The sequence below is a fragment of the Amblyomma maculatum genome, chromosome 2 (genome assembly GCF_055883805.1).
Source record: "Amblyomma maculatum isolate TAMU_Amacu chromosome 2, ASM5588380v1, whole genome shotgun sequence".
Taxonomy (NCBI): Eukaryota; Metazoa; Arthropoda; class Arachnida; order Ixodida; family Ixodidae; genus Amblyomma; species Amblyomma maculatum.
Window position 1 is genome coordinate 15,619,291 of NC_139345.1, and position 15,380 is coordinate 15,634,670.

The 15,380-nt window shown below is 47.0% G+C and overlaps 1 protein-coding gene across 1 annotated transcript in view; it reads left to right on the forward strand.

Annotated features, from left to right (window-relative positions):
- The window catches only part of LOC146198024 (DNA (cytosine-5)-methyltransferase 1.S-like), a 191,043-nt gene that overhangs the window by 15,588 nt on the left and 160,075 nt on the right, over positions 1–15,380 (forward strand). The window contains exon 4 of the mRNA XM_084593341.1: positions 8,598–8,708. Within this exon, the coding sequence (XP_084449467.1) occupies positions 8,598–8,708 (111 nt within the window). The remainder of the gene's footprint in view (positions 1–8,597; positions 8,709–15,380) is intronic.

Below are 15,380 nucleotides of genomic sequence, written 5' to 3' on the forward strand. Positions count from 1 at the left end.
CAGCTTGCAGTGTTTGCTTTATAGGAATACATAAAAACGGCGCCAAGATGGGATGTTCGATAGGCCTCTGCATAGCAGCTTGCCAGCTTGACTCCCTTGCTTCCTTACAGAAACAGTACAAGGCAAAACAAGAAAGAATCAGAAGAACGGAAAGGCAGAAAGGTTAACTAGGCAAAAAAGTGCACAGCATCAGGAGTCTGTAAGCCTCAACTTGAGTCTGGCTTTTGGCATGGCGGGAGTAAAGGGGGGACGAGGGTCTTAAAACTAACTTTTTTAGTTATGGCTAGAGTCTCACAAAACTGCACACAGATGTGGTTTTCTCTCCTGATTTCAAAAATGTAATTATAATTGAGCTGGTGGTCTTAGATCAAAAGTTATCTAACAAAGTCCAGAGCATAATTAGTGAATTTCTTACGCAGCTTTAATGAACTTTTTCATTGCATTTTGTTGCTTTTAATTACATAGATTGATAGCCAAAGTCTTCCCATACCCGATGACATCCTTCGTTTTCCTCAAAAAGGCACGTCATTCTCACATATTATGGTGGGAGTAAAAGGCTGCATTATTTGAAACGAACTCAATAAGCTAATCTCAAATTGACATTTATCCATTGCCTAAACTAAAAAATTAAAAATGTCATCGGGTACTTCATTTCTCTCTGAAGAAAATGGTACCAAAGGTATTTGTGTGAACTACCGTATTTACTCTCACAATGATCGCACTTTTTTTTTTTAAATACTGACGCAAATTTCGGGGTGCGATCATTACGCGGGGTAAATTTTCTACAAAAAATTTTTGAGCACCGAAAACGCAAACAAGTTGCAGGTCAGACGTCTTAGAACATATATCTCGATTACAACCAAAAATAAAAGCTGAGTAAGGCTTACCTTCGCAATAAACACGCACATTAAGCATCACATGGAGTGCACAATGCCCATTTATTTTTTTTCGTCAGTACTCTAATCAAAGTCTGAATCCTCGCCATCCTCGCTTTCACTGCTGCACGACTCATCGGAAACAGCAGTGTCGTCGCTGGGAGCATCTTCACAATCCCACAGGAAGTCATCTTCCGTTCCATCCAAAGCGTTAGATATGCCTGTCTTCTTAAAACTCATAGCCACTACCTCGTCGGGGCTACTGCTCCACGCTTCTGTGATCCACGAGCACAGCATCTCCACGGATGGCCTTCTAATCTTTCCGCTCGGCGTCAAATCATGCTGGCCCATCGCCATCCACTCAGCATAAAGTCGTCGAACGTTGTCCTTGAACGGTTTGTTCAAAGACACGTCGAGAGGCTGCAGCAGCGAAGTCAGGCTGCCAGGAATGACTGCAATGTCCGTGCGCAGCTCTTTCAGCTTGGCACGCATGCTGTCCACAAGGTGACCCCTTAAACTGTCCAAAACTAGAAGCGAGGGAAGCAGAAATGCTCCTGGTCTTCTTCCCCAAACAGTCTTGATCCAGTCGACCATCAGGTCTGCAGTCATCCACCCTTTCATCTGTGCACGTATATGGATGCCACGGGGAAAGTTTCCCTTCGGAATAGTCTTCCGTTTGAAGATCACGTATGGTGGCAGCTTCCGCCCGTCGGCCGTCACAGCAAGCATGACTGTGCATCGCTGTTTTTCTGCGCCAGACGTCTTCACGAGGACGCTCCGAGCACCCTTCTCGTTCACAGTTGTATTCCGGGGCATGTCGAACGTCAGTGGAGTTTGATCGGCGTTTCCAATTTGCGACGTGAGGTAACCGCATTTTTCGCGAAGCCTAGTGACGAAGTGATGGAAGTCTATCACTTAGCTTTCATACGCGGCTGGGAGCCGCTGGCACAACGACGTCCGCCGCCTCAGGGAAAGTCCATTCCGTCGCATAAAGCGAGTCGTCCAACCGGAGCTAGCGCGGAAATCCTTTGCGGCGATTCCCAGCTTCCTGGCAGTTGTGCGCGCCTGCGTCTGTATCATTTCTAATGACACTGCACAACCATCCTTGCGCAGGTCCCTCACATATTCTAGGACCGCCTCCTCAACACGAGGGAACTTGCCCGTTTTGGGTCCACGGAAAGCCCGCCGTGTCTTGTTTGTAGCCATCAGCTTCTCGCGCTGCTTCTTCCAATAGCGTATCCTCATTTCGTCCACGCCGAAATGCCTACCAGCAGCGCGGTTGCCATGCTCCAGTGCATAGTCGACAGCCTTGAGCTTGAACTCGGCGGTGTAACTGGCATACCGCCCCATGGTGAAATGGCGTAAACTCGCACAAAAACACAAAGCACGCTACGACGCTGCCGAATTGCAAAATGGCGAACGCCGCAAAGCATGGAATCATGGGAACTCCAACGTTACTAGACTAGGTTGGGAACTCGTCGGAATGCATTCGCTGCAGGATGACTGCAGATCAACCACCAGGCGGCTCCATGTTCGGGGTGCGATCATTACGCGGGGAATTTAAAAAATGGAATTTTGACCTCAAAATTCAGGGGTGCGATCATTATGCGAGTAAATACGGTAAAAAGAAGTTATCAAAACCCTGCGTAAGACTGTAGAGATCGACCAAAAATATGAAACTGAGAAAACTGCATTTGAAGTTTGACCACATATTATAACTTGAACAATCAGTAGCCTCACTGTGATATTTCTCACCAAAAATGTCATGCTCTTCCCATTTCCAAAACTGTCTTTGGATTTTGAATATGTCAACTAAAACTGAAGCTATCACCATTACCCATGGCCAAGGTAGTGTATGCCATTAGGAAATCAGCAAAATTTTTGACATGCAATATTATTTTAATGGCAATTTGAAAAAATCTCGATAGAGTGATGCAAGTGTTGGATCACCCCCTGATCTTCTCAATATGACCGCAGTGATGCTAAATTTGTCATTGTCACTCGGCGACAATGTAGAGAAAAAGCACAGCAAGGCTGAGTACAGTGTCCAGAAACAGCACCGAGAAAAACTTGTTTGCATTTTGAGACCTTTACCTTTTGCTACACTGCAGGCAGCTATGGTAATATAAATGGAATCGTTGTGAGGCTTTGTTTCTTATGAGAAAGGCTATATACTAAACATATAACAGTACCCTCCCCAAATACTGGTAAAAGCTTGCCACACAGTCTAAATATACCGCCACTAGAACCAGCGTGAGAAGCTTCATTTACCACTTCATATGCCTGTGGCAGTGCCCTTTAAGGCAAACAAATACTCAAAATTACGATAAAACGATCTTGCAATATTAATAAACTTGCACAAAGTTGAAGGCTAAAACACAGCGGCATACTTGAATGACCTAATAAATTGGCTAATGTTCCAGAATGAAACTTTGCTACTTTGCTGTACAGCGCATGCAGGGCCGCACGCGGGGTCCCTTGCTGGAGCTAAAGCTCGAACTTTCACACCCCTTGAGCGCAGTGACGCGATTACTTAGGTAATCTGCAAAAAAAAAAAAAACCCCGAAACCGTTTGCGGAAGAGAAACGCGGGAGACGGCGCGATATCAGGCTCGCCTGTCGTCTGAAGCGACGCGATAAAAAAGCAATGAAGTAGTAGTGTTGGTGGGGACCATGGGTATCAGCTGAACAGTTAAATCTATCGATGCTATCTTTGATGCCTCTGAACCGCTCGCAAACGATTATATGCCGCCGGACGTGCTGCAGCTAGGTCGAGAACACGCCGCGCGACCCTGGCAGCGCGCCGCCGTACTCGTTCTTCGACGCGCACTCGCTAGGCGCTTCCATTTTCAATACACTCCTAATACGGCTACGTCCACCGAACTACGTCTAAAGACCAGCACAGGCTGCGGGAACGACTGATACGATCGCGAAAGCGCATCATAAACGATCGAAGCAGCAACCGCGACAAAGAACGTTAAAAAAAAATGGTAAGTCAGTCGCGCTGGCCAATGGGAAGCGCGAGATGAGGGGCTCTCTTCGCGAGCGTGCGCTCCAGCCAATCAGCGGATCGGAAACTGCTTTCGGAAAAGCCGCGACGGTGGTCGTTCTGTTTGAGCGACGTCATTTGGAGATGCCGCAAAATGCGCACAAAGAAACAAGCTTCAAAACAAGTCCAAGATGGCGGCGGCCTGCCGGCTGCTTCACCCGCGGTGAGCGCGGGAAGTTCGAACAATTTTCACCCCTTTTTGGCCATTTCGAGGCTCCCGTGTCGTTTTAAAAGTCGATTTTACGTATTTCCCTATCGAATTCAGTGTTGCTATTTTGAAGGCTAGTGCTCAAAGGTACAAACATTCCGAAAATGCGTTTTCCTCAAAATCAAGTTTTTGCCCATTTTTGACCAGTTTAAGACCCGCGTCCCCCCTTAAACGCAAAAGAACAGAGCTGAACATAGGCGTGAAGAAATCTGTGAATACAAGCGGCAAAAGCCATCTCTGTCAATCCAAGCTGCGAGGGACTAGTATTGGCAGCTCAGCTGTTTCCTCGCCTCAGGAGAATCTCAAGCAGCTACTTTTCTCAGTGAAGAGGCCGTTTTGGAAGTGGCGGTGAGTAGAGAATCAGACGCTGATTCACCGGCCAGTGAGGAGTTCGTGCTCGAAAGTTCGACCAACACAAAGCCCAACATCACGGGTGTCATGGTAAGCGAGTCGCTTCAGACTACACTACAATTTTTCGAAGACAACAATGACAAGAATAATGCACTCAAAATTACCGGTGTTCTGTGCAATTTTGAGTCCAGTGCACACCGTTATGTACAAAAGCAGTTGTTAATTACAATTCTTTTTCTCAATAAAATCCTTTTTGTTTTTATTCGTGACTTGTTATTATGGATGACTCTCTTTATGGACAGTTTTAGTCGGAAACCAAAGTGTCCATATTAACGAGGCACGGCTGTATTGTCTGCTGCTGACCATTTGATTGCTGCTGGAGTGTGACATGGTGTGGCAGCAACTTCCATTTGCTGAAACTTGCTTCCCTGGTGTAATTCAGCTAGACTTTGCACACCTTTTTTGGTCAGAGGAGAAGGAAAAACTGTGCCACACTGTAGCTTTTGTCTGAACTGTGGAGCATGTGTATTACCACTCGGGGGTGGAAGTGCTGCTCCAATGGCTCCATTCTGCTCCAAACCGCTTTCCCTGCTCCATCCTGCTCCAAAATGCAATATTGCTCCAAAACTGCTCCAAACTGGCTATTTTGATGCTCTGCCATCAAATTTAGCAGAGCACAGGAACAATGTCATTCCACCAGTGGCAAAGATATAGCGCATCTTGCACTGGGCTTAATAGAAATGAAATTTTTGCAATGGAAGGAAGCATGGAGCATAATAAATATTTGTTCGCAAGCAAATTTAGTATAAGCCACCGGCGACTGGTGGTAATTGCAAAAGAAAAAAGAAATGCATTATGCATGTGACGTAGCACCCCCTGAGAGGGGGGGCTACGTCACATGCATAGTGCACCATCACTAGGAAGCTTCTCAAGATTGTTGCAAAGGCATACGGAATTTATTGCGAAAATGTTAAAAATGAGCCCCAGTATTGCTAAAGCAAAAAATGAACTATTGGTAGGAGGCAGTGAAGTAAAAAAGCTGCAGAATGGAAAGGCTACCCCTCAAAGCCATCTCTCTATATCCAAAAGCTGTTCCAAAATGCCCGAGCCTGCTTTCACCCCTGTAAACCTCCATCATATTTACAAATGGACAAGACGATCAAGGTTGTGCTGCAGTAGTCTGCGATCCCACGGTAGGCAAAAAGCAAGGGAGCGTCACTGGCGCCAAGCCTGTCAAGGCGCAATATTGTGGTATGAAAGCGCCTTTTTTGCAGAAGAAATATCCATGTGCTTGGGAATTTATCAGTCGAGGCATAGCATCAAAAGGAACCATGTAATACCCCATATCTGGTGGCTTTGAGGTGCATTCTAAATAAGCAAAAATTAAGTAGATAGAAGTGGACAATGGCGTGGGCAGGCGCGCTCGCGCTAGGTCCGCCATCATTCATTAAACGTCATCTACCATTGCCATCGGTCATGTTCTGTCTCCTTTCATCATCGGCTTGCTGCCCCGTAACATTTGGTTGGAGGCGCGGGGTACATCATCATCACTCGTCATCCTGGCCCGGAGCTTCGGCGCCCTGTGTCATCTTGCGGCGTCGGCAACGGGTTCCTGGGACGACGCATCACCTGGCTGTTCCCTAGCCTGCTGGACCCTACGCCTTATCGCCGTTCCCCACCCCCGCCCAGTCCGCCGCCCTGACCAAATGACACAAAGAAACACGAGCAGCCCAACTTTAAGATCCCACCGATCTGAGGCTCCACGAACATGTGCAAGGACACATCACAAGACACAGCGCATGAAAGACCTGACCGAAGAATCCGACAGATCCGAAACGCCGACCAGATGAACCCACCGACCCGATACAACACTACACGTGAAGACATCGCCCCTGCCTGTGCCGTTTGATGCGTACCTAGGACCCAGCCATCAAATCCTGGCGACCGGTTCAACGAAAGCTTCCTGGACCAGGCTTCATTGGTCATCATGGTGGCAAGCCGTTACCTTCTTCACTGGTCCACACAAGATCACTGTCATGTCACAAATCTGATCAACTTTGACTTCTTCTTTGTCCACCGATCGGGACGATCACTCGGTGGCCCCGTGTAGTGTTACGGGTGAAGAAGAAGCGGACAATGGCGTGGGCAGGCGTGCTCACGCTAAGTCCGCCATCATTCATTAAATGTCACCTACCATCGCCGTCGGTCATGTTCCGTCTCCTTTCATCATCGGCTTGCTGCCCTGTAACAATATGCACAAGATAGGGAGCATAATTGCCATGACCATTAATCTGAACTCCAAATTAGTATCGCTGTTAGAGTGCATAGCAGTGGTAGACTCTGCATTTGAATCTATCAAGTCAAAATAGGTGAATGCATTAGTTGAGACTAGATGTCCAATTATAAAGCGCACCAGCAAGTGTTACATTTGCTGGTAGTCTTTTTCCAAGTTTTTGCTAAGGTTCATCATCATCAGCCTGACTATACCCACTGCAGGGCGAAGGCCTCTCCCATATTTCTCCAATTAACCCGATTCTGTGCTAGCTGCATCCACTTGACCCCTGCGAACTCTTCACCTCATCCACCTAACTTTGTCACCCCCTGCTACGCTTTCATTCCCTTGGAATCCAGTTTGTTACCCTAAGTGATCATCAGTTATCCTCTCTTCACACTACATGTCCTGCCCATGCCCATTTCTTCTTCTTGATTTCCACTAGAATGTCAGTAACTTGAGTTATTTCTCGGACCCAATCTGCATGCGTCCCATCTCTTAATGTTAATCCTACCATTTTTCTTTCCATAGCCCTCTGTGCTGTCCTCAACTTAAGTAGAACTCTCTTGGTTAACTCTCTTGGTGGACACCTCACAAATTTTAGTGAATGAAAATGGTCATCGAGTACAGTTTTGGCAACAGTGAACTGAAATTACAATTGCTTACATTGCAGAACGCGCGCACAATCACCACGAAGCGCCAGTGTGACCCCGTTGCGTCGAGCAATGCTGCAAGCGGCTCGAAACAGTCGTCGGCGCTACTTGGGGAGAGCAAATTAGGCCGATTAAGGACAGTCGCCATACACACATTTTCTCGAGCTTATTTTATTATGAAATAGGCCTCCTATAGAAAAGCGGTGACGGAAGACGAACTTTTATTAAAGCGTTGCGTCGCTGACTCGTTCAGAGTGCCGCCCTGCGAAACAGACCAGGCCTAGCGACTAGCAGGGCAGGCGGAAAGCAGCGCAGTTCGTCGCCCGGCACGCCTGCGGGAGGTGTTGTTGCCGAAGGCTCTATACTTGTGCAGGCATGCTATTGTTGCACAAGTATAACAGATAGTCCTGATAACATTTGTCTTTTCTGATACAAAGCCAAGGAGTGCTACATTGCCTCACTTCTGCGATGCCGGCCACTCCGGTCTTGGCTACGGCGACTGACAACAACGCCGTCCGCCGACCATTGCCGCTCCGTCGGCTGCAGCCTTTGAAAATTTTAGTGGATGAATATTGCCATTAAGCATAAAGTGCTACATTGCCTTACTGCTGCGCCGCTGGCCACTCCGGTCTCTGCTGCGGCGACTGACAATAACGCCGTCCGCCTACTATTGCTCTCCGTCGGCTGCAGCCTTTGAAAATTTTAGTCGATGAATATTGCCTATAAGCATAATTTTGGCTACAGTGAGTGGTCGTGCTGCCCATGCTTAACAACTGTTAGAATGCTACGGCTGCAAAAGAACAGACGAAACGAGCTGATCAGCAGCATAGTCTCTTACATCAGAAAACTGTGCAGTGACGTCGCTAATACTTGATTATAGTTTTTTCAGTGAACCTACGTTACATTCAATGCGCTACCAATAGGTCCGGAATGCAATAGCGACCATTTCCACAAACTTTAAAAAGGAATTAAAATATTTTCTGCACTTCTGAGTCTAACACTTGGCTGTGATGGTCTTCAAACACAAAGGAAGCTTATGACAAGCTTTGCACAACCTTGTAATATAGTGTCTCTACCCCTTTAAAGGCTTGGTATTCTTGTAGTTTCTTAGGTTTCTTTTCGCAATTACGTTGTTAGTAATTTTTTTGTTTCCGTGGCTCACTTATTTTCTTTTCTGTGTTAACCTCTAGTCTCACCTGCCCTGAAAGACTGACTGAGCATGCTCACTGCAGCAACAAAGTCCCACGGAAGCTTCCACGGATGAGTTTGCTTCGATCAGGTCCAAAATCTGCCAAAGAAAAGTGAGTTGTTTCTTCAGTGTGAGCACTGTTGGGTAGGAAAGTGGTGCTGTCCTGTCCTCTGGTACTTGTGCTCAGTGAATTAGACTAATGTTTCAAACGGTTATGTGAATGTTGTCAATAGTTATGAAGTTACAGTCGACAGCCAATTTTTTGGATACTCTAGGGACCACGAGAGCGTCCGAAAATTTGGGCAGTCTGGAAAATCAAATTTTATAAAAAAAAGTCTCTTTTCATAACCTTCTGATTGCCACTATAGTGGAGGAAGGGGTCACTAAACGAGTTTGATGCTTGATGGTCTCGCCGCGCAGTGTTTGCACACAATGGGCAGCGACCGGCGCTCAGTAACTCTACTGTTGCTTTCACTTCCTTGCGGGCAAACATGCTGGTTTAGATCAAACCCAGATGGGAGAACGAATCTGCCATGGAGAGTTCGCTTACCGCCTCGTTTTGAGGACGCTTCACCGCACAGTCCCCATACGCTGTGCAGTGCAGCTACTGCGTCGCACTGTGTACAGGGCTTCACATGTCTAGTTTTCAATTTGCTTTATATAATCGCAGAAATTTCGGTGGAGCTCATATACATTAGTTCCATGGAGCATGTCGTGGTGCCGCGAAAAAGGCTTAATAACCAAGCTTGTCCAAAAAAATCTGGTGTCCAAATTTTTGGTTGTCGACTGTAGTTTCCATTAAATGATTGGCTGACACTAAACATTTAGTTTAGATATCCTTTGCTTCAGACATTACCTGCTACTACAGGTTGCGTTATGTGCACACTCCAGGATTCATGAGCGACGTTTGCATAAATGCAGTGGATGCCAACTCAAGCCCAATCAACTCAAGATAACTGAGCCGAGAGTGTTAACTGAACAAAAATGTTGTTACATGTATTGTATGATGTAAGAATATGCTCTGAAATGCTGCTCATGGACTTCAACTTGACTGCTTAGTGTTCTGATGTTGAGAAAGGCATGTCACATTTTGTTAAGCCTTTGGTAATATCTGCAAGCTAACTGTAGGCTGCACTGGGGGATCTCTTCATGAAGTATGGTGGTCATTACCACTGATAATGTGCATAGGCTTCACTTCGCTGCCTGTCCTCAAGGCGGTTGCTCAAAAGATTCGAGGTAGGGCTGATGCAGCAGTAAGCACTGGGTCCCAGTGTTTGCAGCTCATTCGCCTTGCTCATTAGCATCGGGGTTAAGAGGGGAGGCTACCCTTGAGCACCAGGTTTTTTATTTTTGTGAAAGCAATACTAGACAGCCAAAGCAAGACCTCATGTGGCTGCAGCTATGCTGTGAAGAGGCGTAGCTACGGTCTCCTCATAAAAATATGATAAGCATGCCATGACATTCGAATTCATGTTACCGCTATGCCACGGGTAAGAGCTGCCAACTCGGGTCGCTCCTTTTAAGTGGGAGGGTGATATTAAAATCAGCCTGCCAGAACCGTTTGCATTCTCGTTACTCCTACAACACCTACGATGCGTCCATGTAGCTTGGTTGAAGCATGACTTTATATGTGGGCTGGTAGCTTATGTACCCTTAAAGGATGGCCTTAAGTGTCCTAATAATGTAGCACCTTACACTGATAGGGTGTGATAGGGGAATAATGTAGCAGGCAAAAGAAGCTTTCGCTGTTGCTTTCACAATTCAACTAATTCAACCACAACAAATTTGTTTTTAGATATTTGAATGAAATTTCCAGGGTAGGCTCATAGTTCAAACATTTGAAGAACTACCAAGTTTCATGGAACTGGGCTCATTGGTTCTCAAGTTAGAGAAGTGTATCAAGATGGTTTACAATCTCTTAGGACAGGTGTGGAGAATTTGCAAAACATGTTGGCATTATGAAATTTGTTATGATTATTCCTGGATAGTTACCCCAGGTGAAGAAATTTCCTTTTTTTTCCAAATTTCTTCACTGAAAAATTTTAGCACAGCCCCAAAATCAGTGTTATTAATCAGACTTGCATTAATCAAATTGTAATTGTTTGTCATTAATTTCAGACACTTCTTAAAAAAAATGAAAAAGCTTTGCCGTCAGAAATTTATTGAGGTATGGAATGAAACAAGCCTTATGAAAGTCTGATAAGCCGTTCCCCAGAAACTGCTTTCTAAAGCAGCCACACTAGGCAAAAAAGGGGCTCTGAGAAAACGACCCTAGAAGGTTGAGAGAATGCCAACTTTGTTGTTTGTCGAGGTATTTCACTGAAATTTTTAGGGTAGGCTCATAGCATGGACATTTGAACTGCTACTAAGTTTCACAGAGCTGTGCATGCTGGTTCTCAAGTTACAGGAGTATATAATAAGGGTCACATAAGTCCAGGCCTGGATAATTTGCAGCATGTTTGGCATTGTGAAATTCATTGTGGTAATTTCTTAATAGGTATCACAGAGCAAGACTCTAAATTTCCTTATTTTCTAAGTTCCACTGTAATAGATGCTAGGACGCTGCAGGCATCGATGCAATTGTTGGCAGTACGCTTTGCCAATTAGACGGCCTTCACTTCCGTGCACTGAACGTGTGTCGCATCTCGAAGCATCGTGAGCAGCTACGCAACATTTGACACATTGCACGAAACCCGACGAGAGATCGTAAAGACGGTGATCGTAAAAATGGCAAAAGGCGAAGGGAACACACGAAGTACTAAGACAGCTAACAAGAGCAAGGAACCGGAGCGGAGGACACTTGGGGGCAGCCACGGAGACCATCGCGTGAGCGGGTGCAGCAGCCAATAACAGTCTCTCAACACCCCGCTTTCTTAAGGAGCATGCACTTTGCCCAATCGCAGCCTTGAGTTTGAGCGTGGGAAACTCGAAAGCCGCCGCGAAGCTCCCAATCGGAAGCAAACCACACTTCGACTGCACCGCCTCCGAGGGTGGAAAAAGAAAGCACAAGCAGGATGGCGCTCGCGTGAAGTTTCTAAATTTCCGGTGCTTGCTCGTGGCTCCGCGGCTGCCACCGCTTGTTTATAATTGCTTATAATTAATTTCCAGTATTTCTACTACGAGTTCGGCATTGATGATTACAGAAAGGATAGTTTACAAGGCATACTACCGGAATATATAACCTTCCAAAAATTGACTTTCACGATTTTCCGGTTTTCAAAGGTTGCGTCCCCCCTTAACAGTGGCCTCGGCTTTTATCCTGTTTCTGCCTGCAGCAACCTTGAAAGCATGTTTGAAGGCAGCATTAGAGCACTGCTTGAGCTGGATTTGTCAGCCCAGGCCTGGGCCCGGCTGCCTTTTGTGTTATCCGCCTGAGCCCGGCCTGGCTTGTCTGATACAATCCCGGGCTTAGCCCAGGCCCAAGGAACCTCTTATCTATCCGGCCTGACGCGGCCTTCCAAGTGGGCAGGCACGGCCAGGGCATGAAAAAAAAAAATTTCGTAGCTAAGCGCTCATCCCTAATGCAGATGTCCTTGGTAATTCCAATTTCCATGAAAAGAAGCCTTCGTTTTTAAAACAGTATACTGTGAAACTCCAGTTCCTGGTTCTGGTTGAATTCTTTATTGTTTCTGTGCCTGAACAAAGAACAGTGACTTGGGTTCCACAGATACGAATTTCTCGATATTAATTCTACCGACTTACTAAGGGATATGTAAACTAATTTCGTCTTCAAAATCCATTCGCTGCTAGAATCGGTTCAAATCGCCTATGTTCCCATCTCATGATCTGGTTCAGTCTGGACAGGCAAGGAAGCGCGGCATACGCATATAAGGTACCTGAAACCTAATTACTCAAACTAAAAAAACAAGCAGCAAAAGAATGAAACTCACCTCCGATCTGACTACACAACACTTCTCAATTGGTCAGCAAGTTTCCTGAAGATATCCGAGGGGGTTGCGGCACTAAACTCATTCGCACCACTACACATGGGCTTGACATACATTTTGAAGCCGCCCAACAAACTTGTCAATTTCAAAATGTGTGTAAACATTTTCAGTGGTCAGAAAGTCACCTAACACGCACAGAAGAGTTCGTCTAGCCTGTGTCTGACATCGCAGTGAATTGTGGCCCCTCAGTCAGACCGAGGGTGCGGATAGGAAAATGATGCTGATGGTGGGCCTTTCTGCCGGTTTTTGACGGAACTTTCGGGGCCTTGCTGCCACTTTCGCCCTAAATACCTGGCGCTCAGCGCCCCATGGTAGACCTGATGTGAGCACTGTAGGAGCGCATGGGCTGCCTGCCGCGGCGCGGCAGATTTTTTTTGTTTAACACATTCCTACTCACAGCAATCTGGAATTGAGTGGAGGGTGAGTCGTGCTAGTGTTGTCGGTGCATTGTCGCTGGAAGGAAAGCCGAGTGCACTTTTTCCAGCTTTGTATCTCTTTTACTTTCTTCCATTCAAAGCATATGTTAAACAGTGTTAGGCTATATGCACTCCACACTGATTGTTCGTAACGATCGTAAGCATAAGCTCAAAAAACGTAATGTGTGTATTTAGACTGCTGTCACCTTGAACGTAAGCTGCGCAACATCTGCAGCCAGCATGGGCGTAAATGTTGGTGGGCCTGCAACTTTTACGACTGTCATAGATACGTCTGTTACTGCTCCACCAATGCACACAGCTGTTTTGGTTTTCCCTTTCCGGTCATGGGGGCTTCCGGTCCTCCCAGATTTCATGCACAAACCAGCTTGCAGGTAACATCATCTAACGCTCCTACAGGCTAGCTGGTGTTATTATTGATGTTGTCAGTGATTGTGTCTGTCCGCAGTTTGATTGTATGCAATACGGAATCTTCTTCGCTGTGTATTATTAGCCTCTCATAAAGGGGCAGCAGGGGCCGGTTCTCTATGACCAGTGGCTGAAATTGCACCGAGACAAGTGCAAAATAATGCCTGGCTGCAAATTGCCAGTGCGTTCAGTCAAAGCAGTAAGTGCTTTTCAGTTGGTTTTTTTTTGATGTGTGAACAAACTCGCGACAATCAAATGCTTCCTCTAGGTTATAACAGTGAGGTTATGGCAGCGAGTGATGCCCGCTTCGTCCCAGTGCATTCTCGCAGTCTGTCTGAACTAAGACGAGGAATAACCAGCTCTGACAGCGTTTGTGTTCGAACAGTTTTTTTTTTTTTATTGTACTGTTCGTGCTGAGGCGCCTAGTGCCACCTCTTCTTCATTGTCCAGCGCCGTGCCGTGGCTTGCGATAAGCGGTGCGAGGGACACTACAGGGCTCCCCTCATAAGCCATGGGATCTACCCATGCAGCAGACGAGTTTGGTGGCAGAGTTGGCAGAGTCGAAGCGAAAGTGAGTGGAGGGGGGGGAGGGGGTCACGGTTGGAGGAGTAGCAATATAGGCAGGTATCAGCCTGTCAGCAGACACATCTTCACGACCGTTGAGGTCTAGGGAGAATGTCTTCGTTGCACATTGGAGCACGCGGAACGGTCTGTCATAGGCTGGTGTTGAGGGTGGACTGACGCGGTCACAGTGAGCGAAAACATGGCTGCAGGAGTCCAGATCCTGGCCCACAAACACGGATTGAGGGTGACCATTAGCAGGGATGACCGGAGTGATGTCATTGTATTCTGGAGGTCCTAGAGGAAGGGTGAAGCATCATGGATGAGCGAAGGGGACGAAGGAGAGAATTCCCTAAGAAGTCTCGGGAGAACGCCATACACCAGCTTAGCAGAAGCGCATCTAAGGTCAGCCTGCAATGCTCAGCGGATGCTCACAAAGACGAGGGGAACATGGCCGGACCAGCGTTCCCTCGGTTTATAAGTGGTAAGGGCAGCCTTGAGTTGGTGATGAAGACGTTCCACCATGCCATTTGCTGAAGGATGGTAGGCGGTCGTATGAGTACGGCAAATGCCCAATTTGGGCGATGAACAAGGTCGACTGAAACTGGCGGCCGCGGTCGATGGTGACGACAGAGGGGAGCCGAAACGAGACACCCAGCCAGCCATGAAGGCCATAGCAACTGTCTCTGCCATAGTGTGAGAAATGGTTATAACCTCAGGCCAGCGGGTGAATTGATCCACATATGTGAGCAGGTATGAGGCCCCATGTGATGACGGAAGAGATCCAACAATGTCTATGTGGATGTGGGAGAACCTGCATCAGGAGGCCGACAAGGAGAGGCAGGCGTGACGGTATGCCGTTGAACTTTCATGTGCGGACATTGAAGGCAGGTTCGTGCCCAGCAACGGACATCGGCATTCATGCTTGGCCAAAGAAAGCGCGATGTTACCAGCTTCTGTGTGGCACGAATACCAGGGTGGCTCATGTGCAATTTGTCAAATGCGCGACGGAAAGCCAAAGGTATGTAGGAGCGCAGAACACCAGTGGATGTCTCTCACGTTGTCAACGTGGAGGAAAACGGCAGCGGACATTAAGCGAAGGGCAGGGCCGTGGCCGAGGAACGAAGGCAATGCAGCTGTGGGTCGTTGCACAGTGCGGCTGCTAACTCTTCCATGTCTACTGTGAGTCGAACGTCGTGGAACCGACACGGGAAAGTGCATTGGCAGCAGCATTTTCCGGCTCATGAGCGTGACCGAGATTCACTGTAAACTCTGAAATAAAGGACAGTTGGTGAATCTTGCGTTCAGGGTAGGTGCTGTGATTCTGTTGGAAGACAAATGTCAAGGGCTTATGGTCTGTGACAACGTGGAAGTCCCAATCCTCCAGGAAGTGGCAGAAATGCTTGATGGCGAAGTACACCGCAAGGAGTTCTC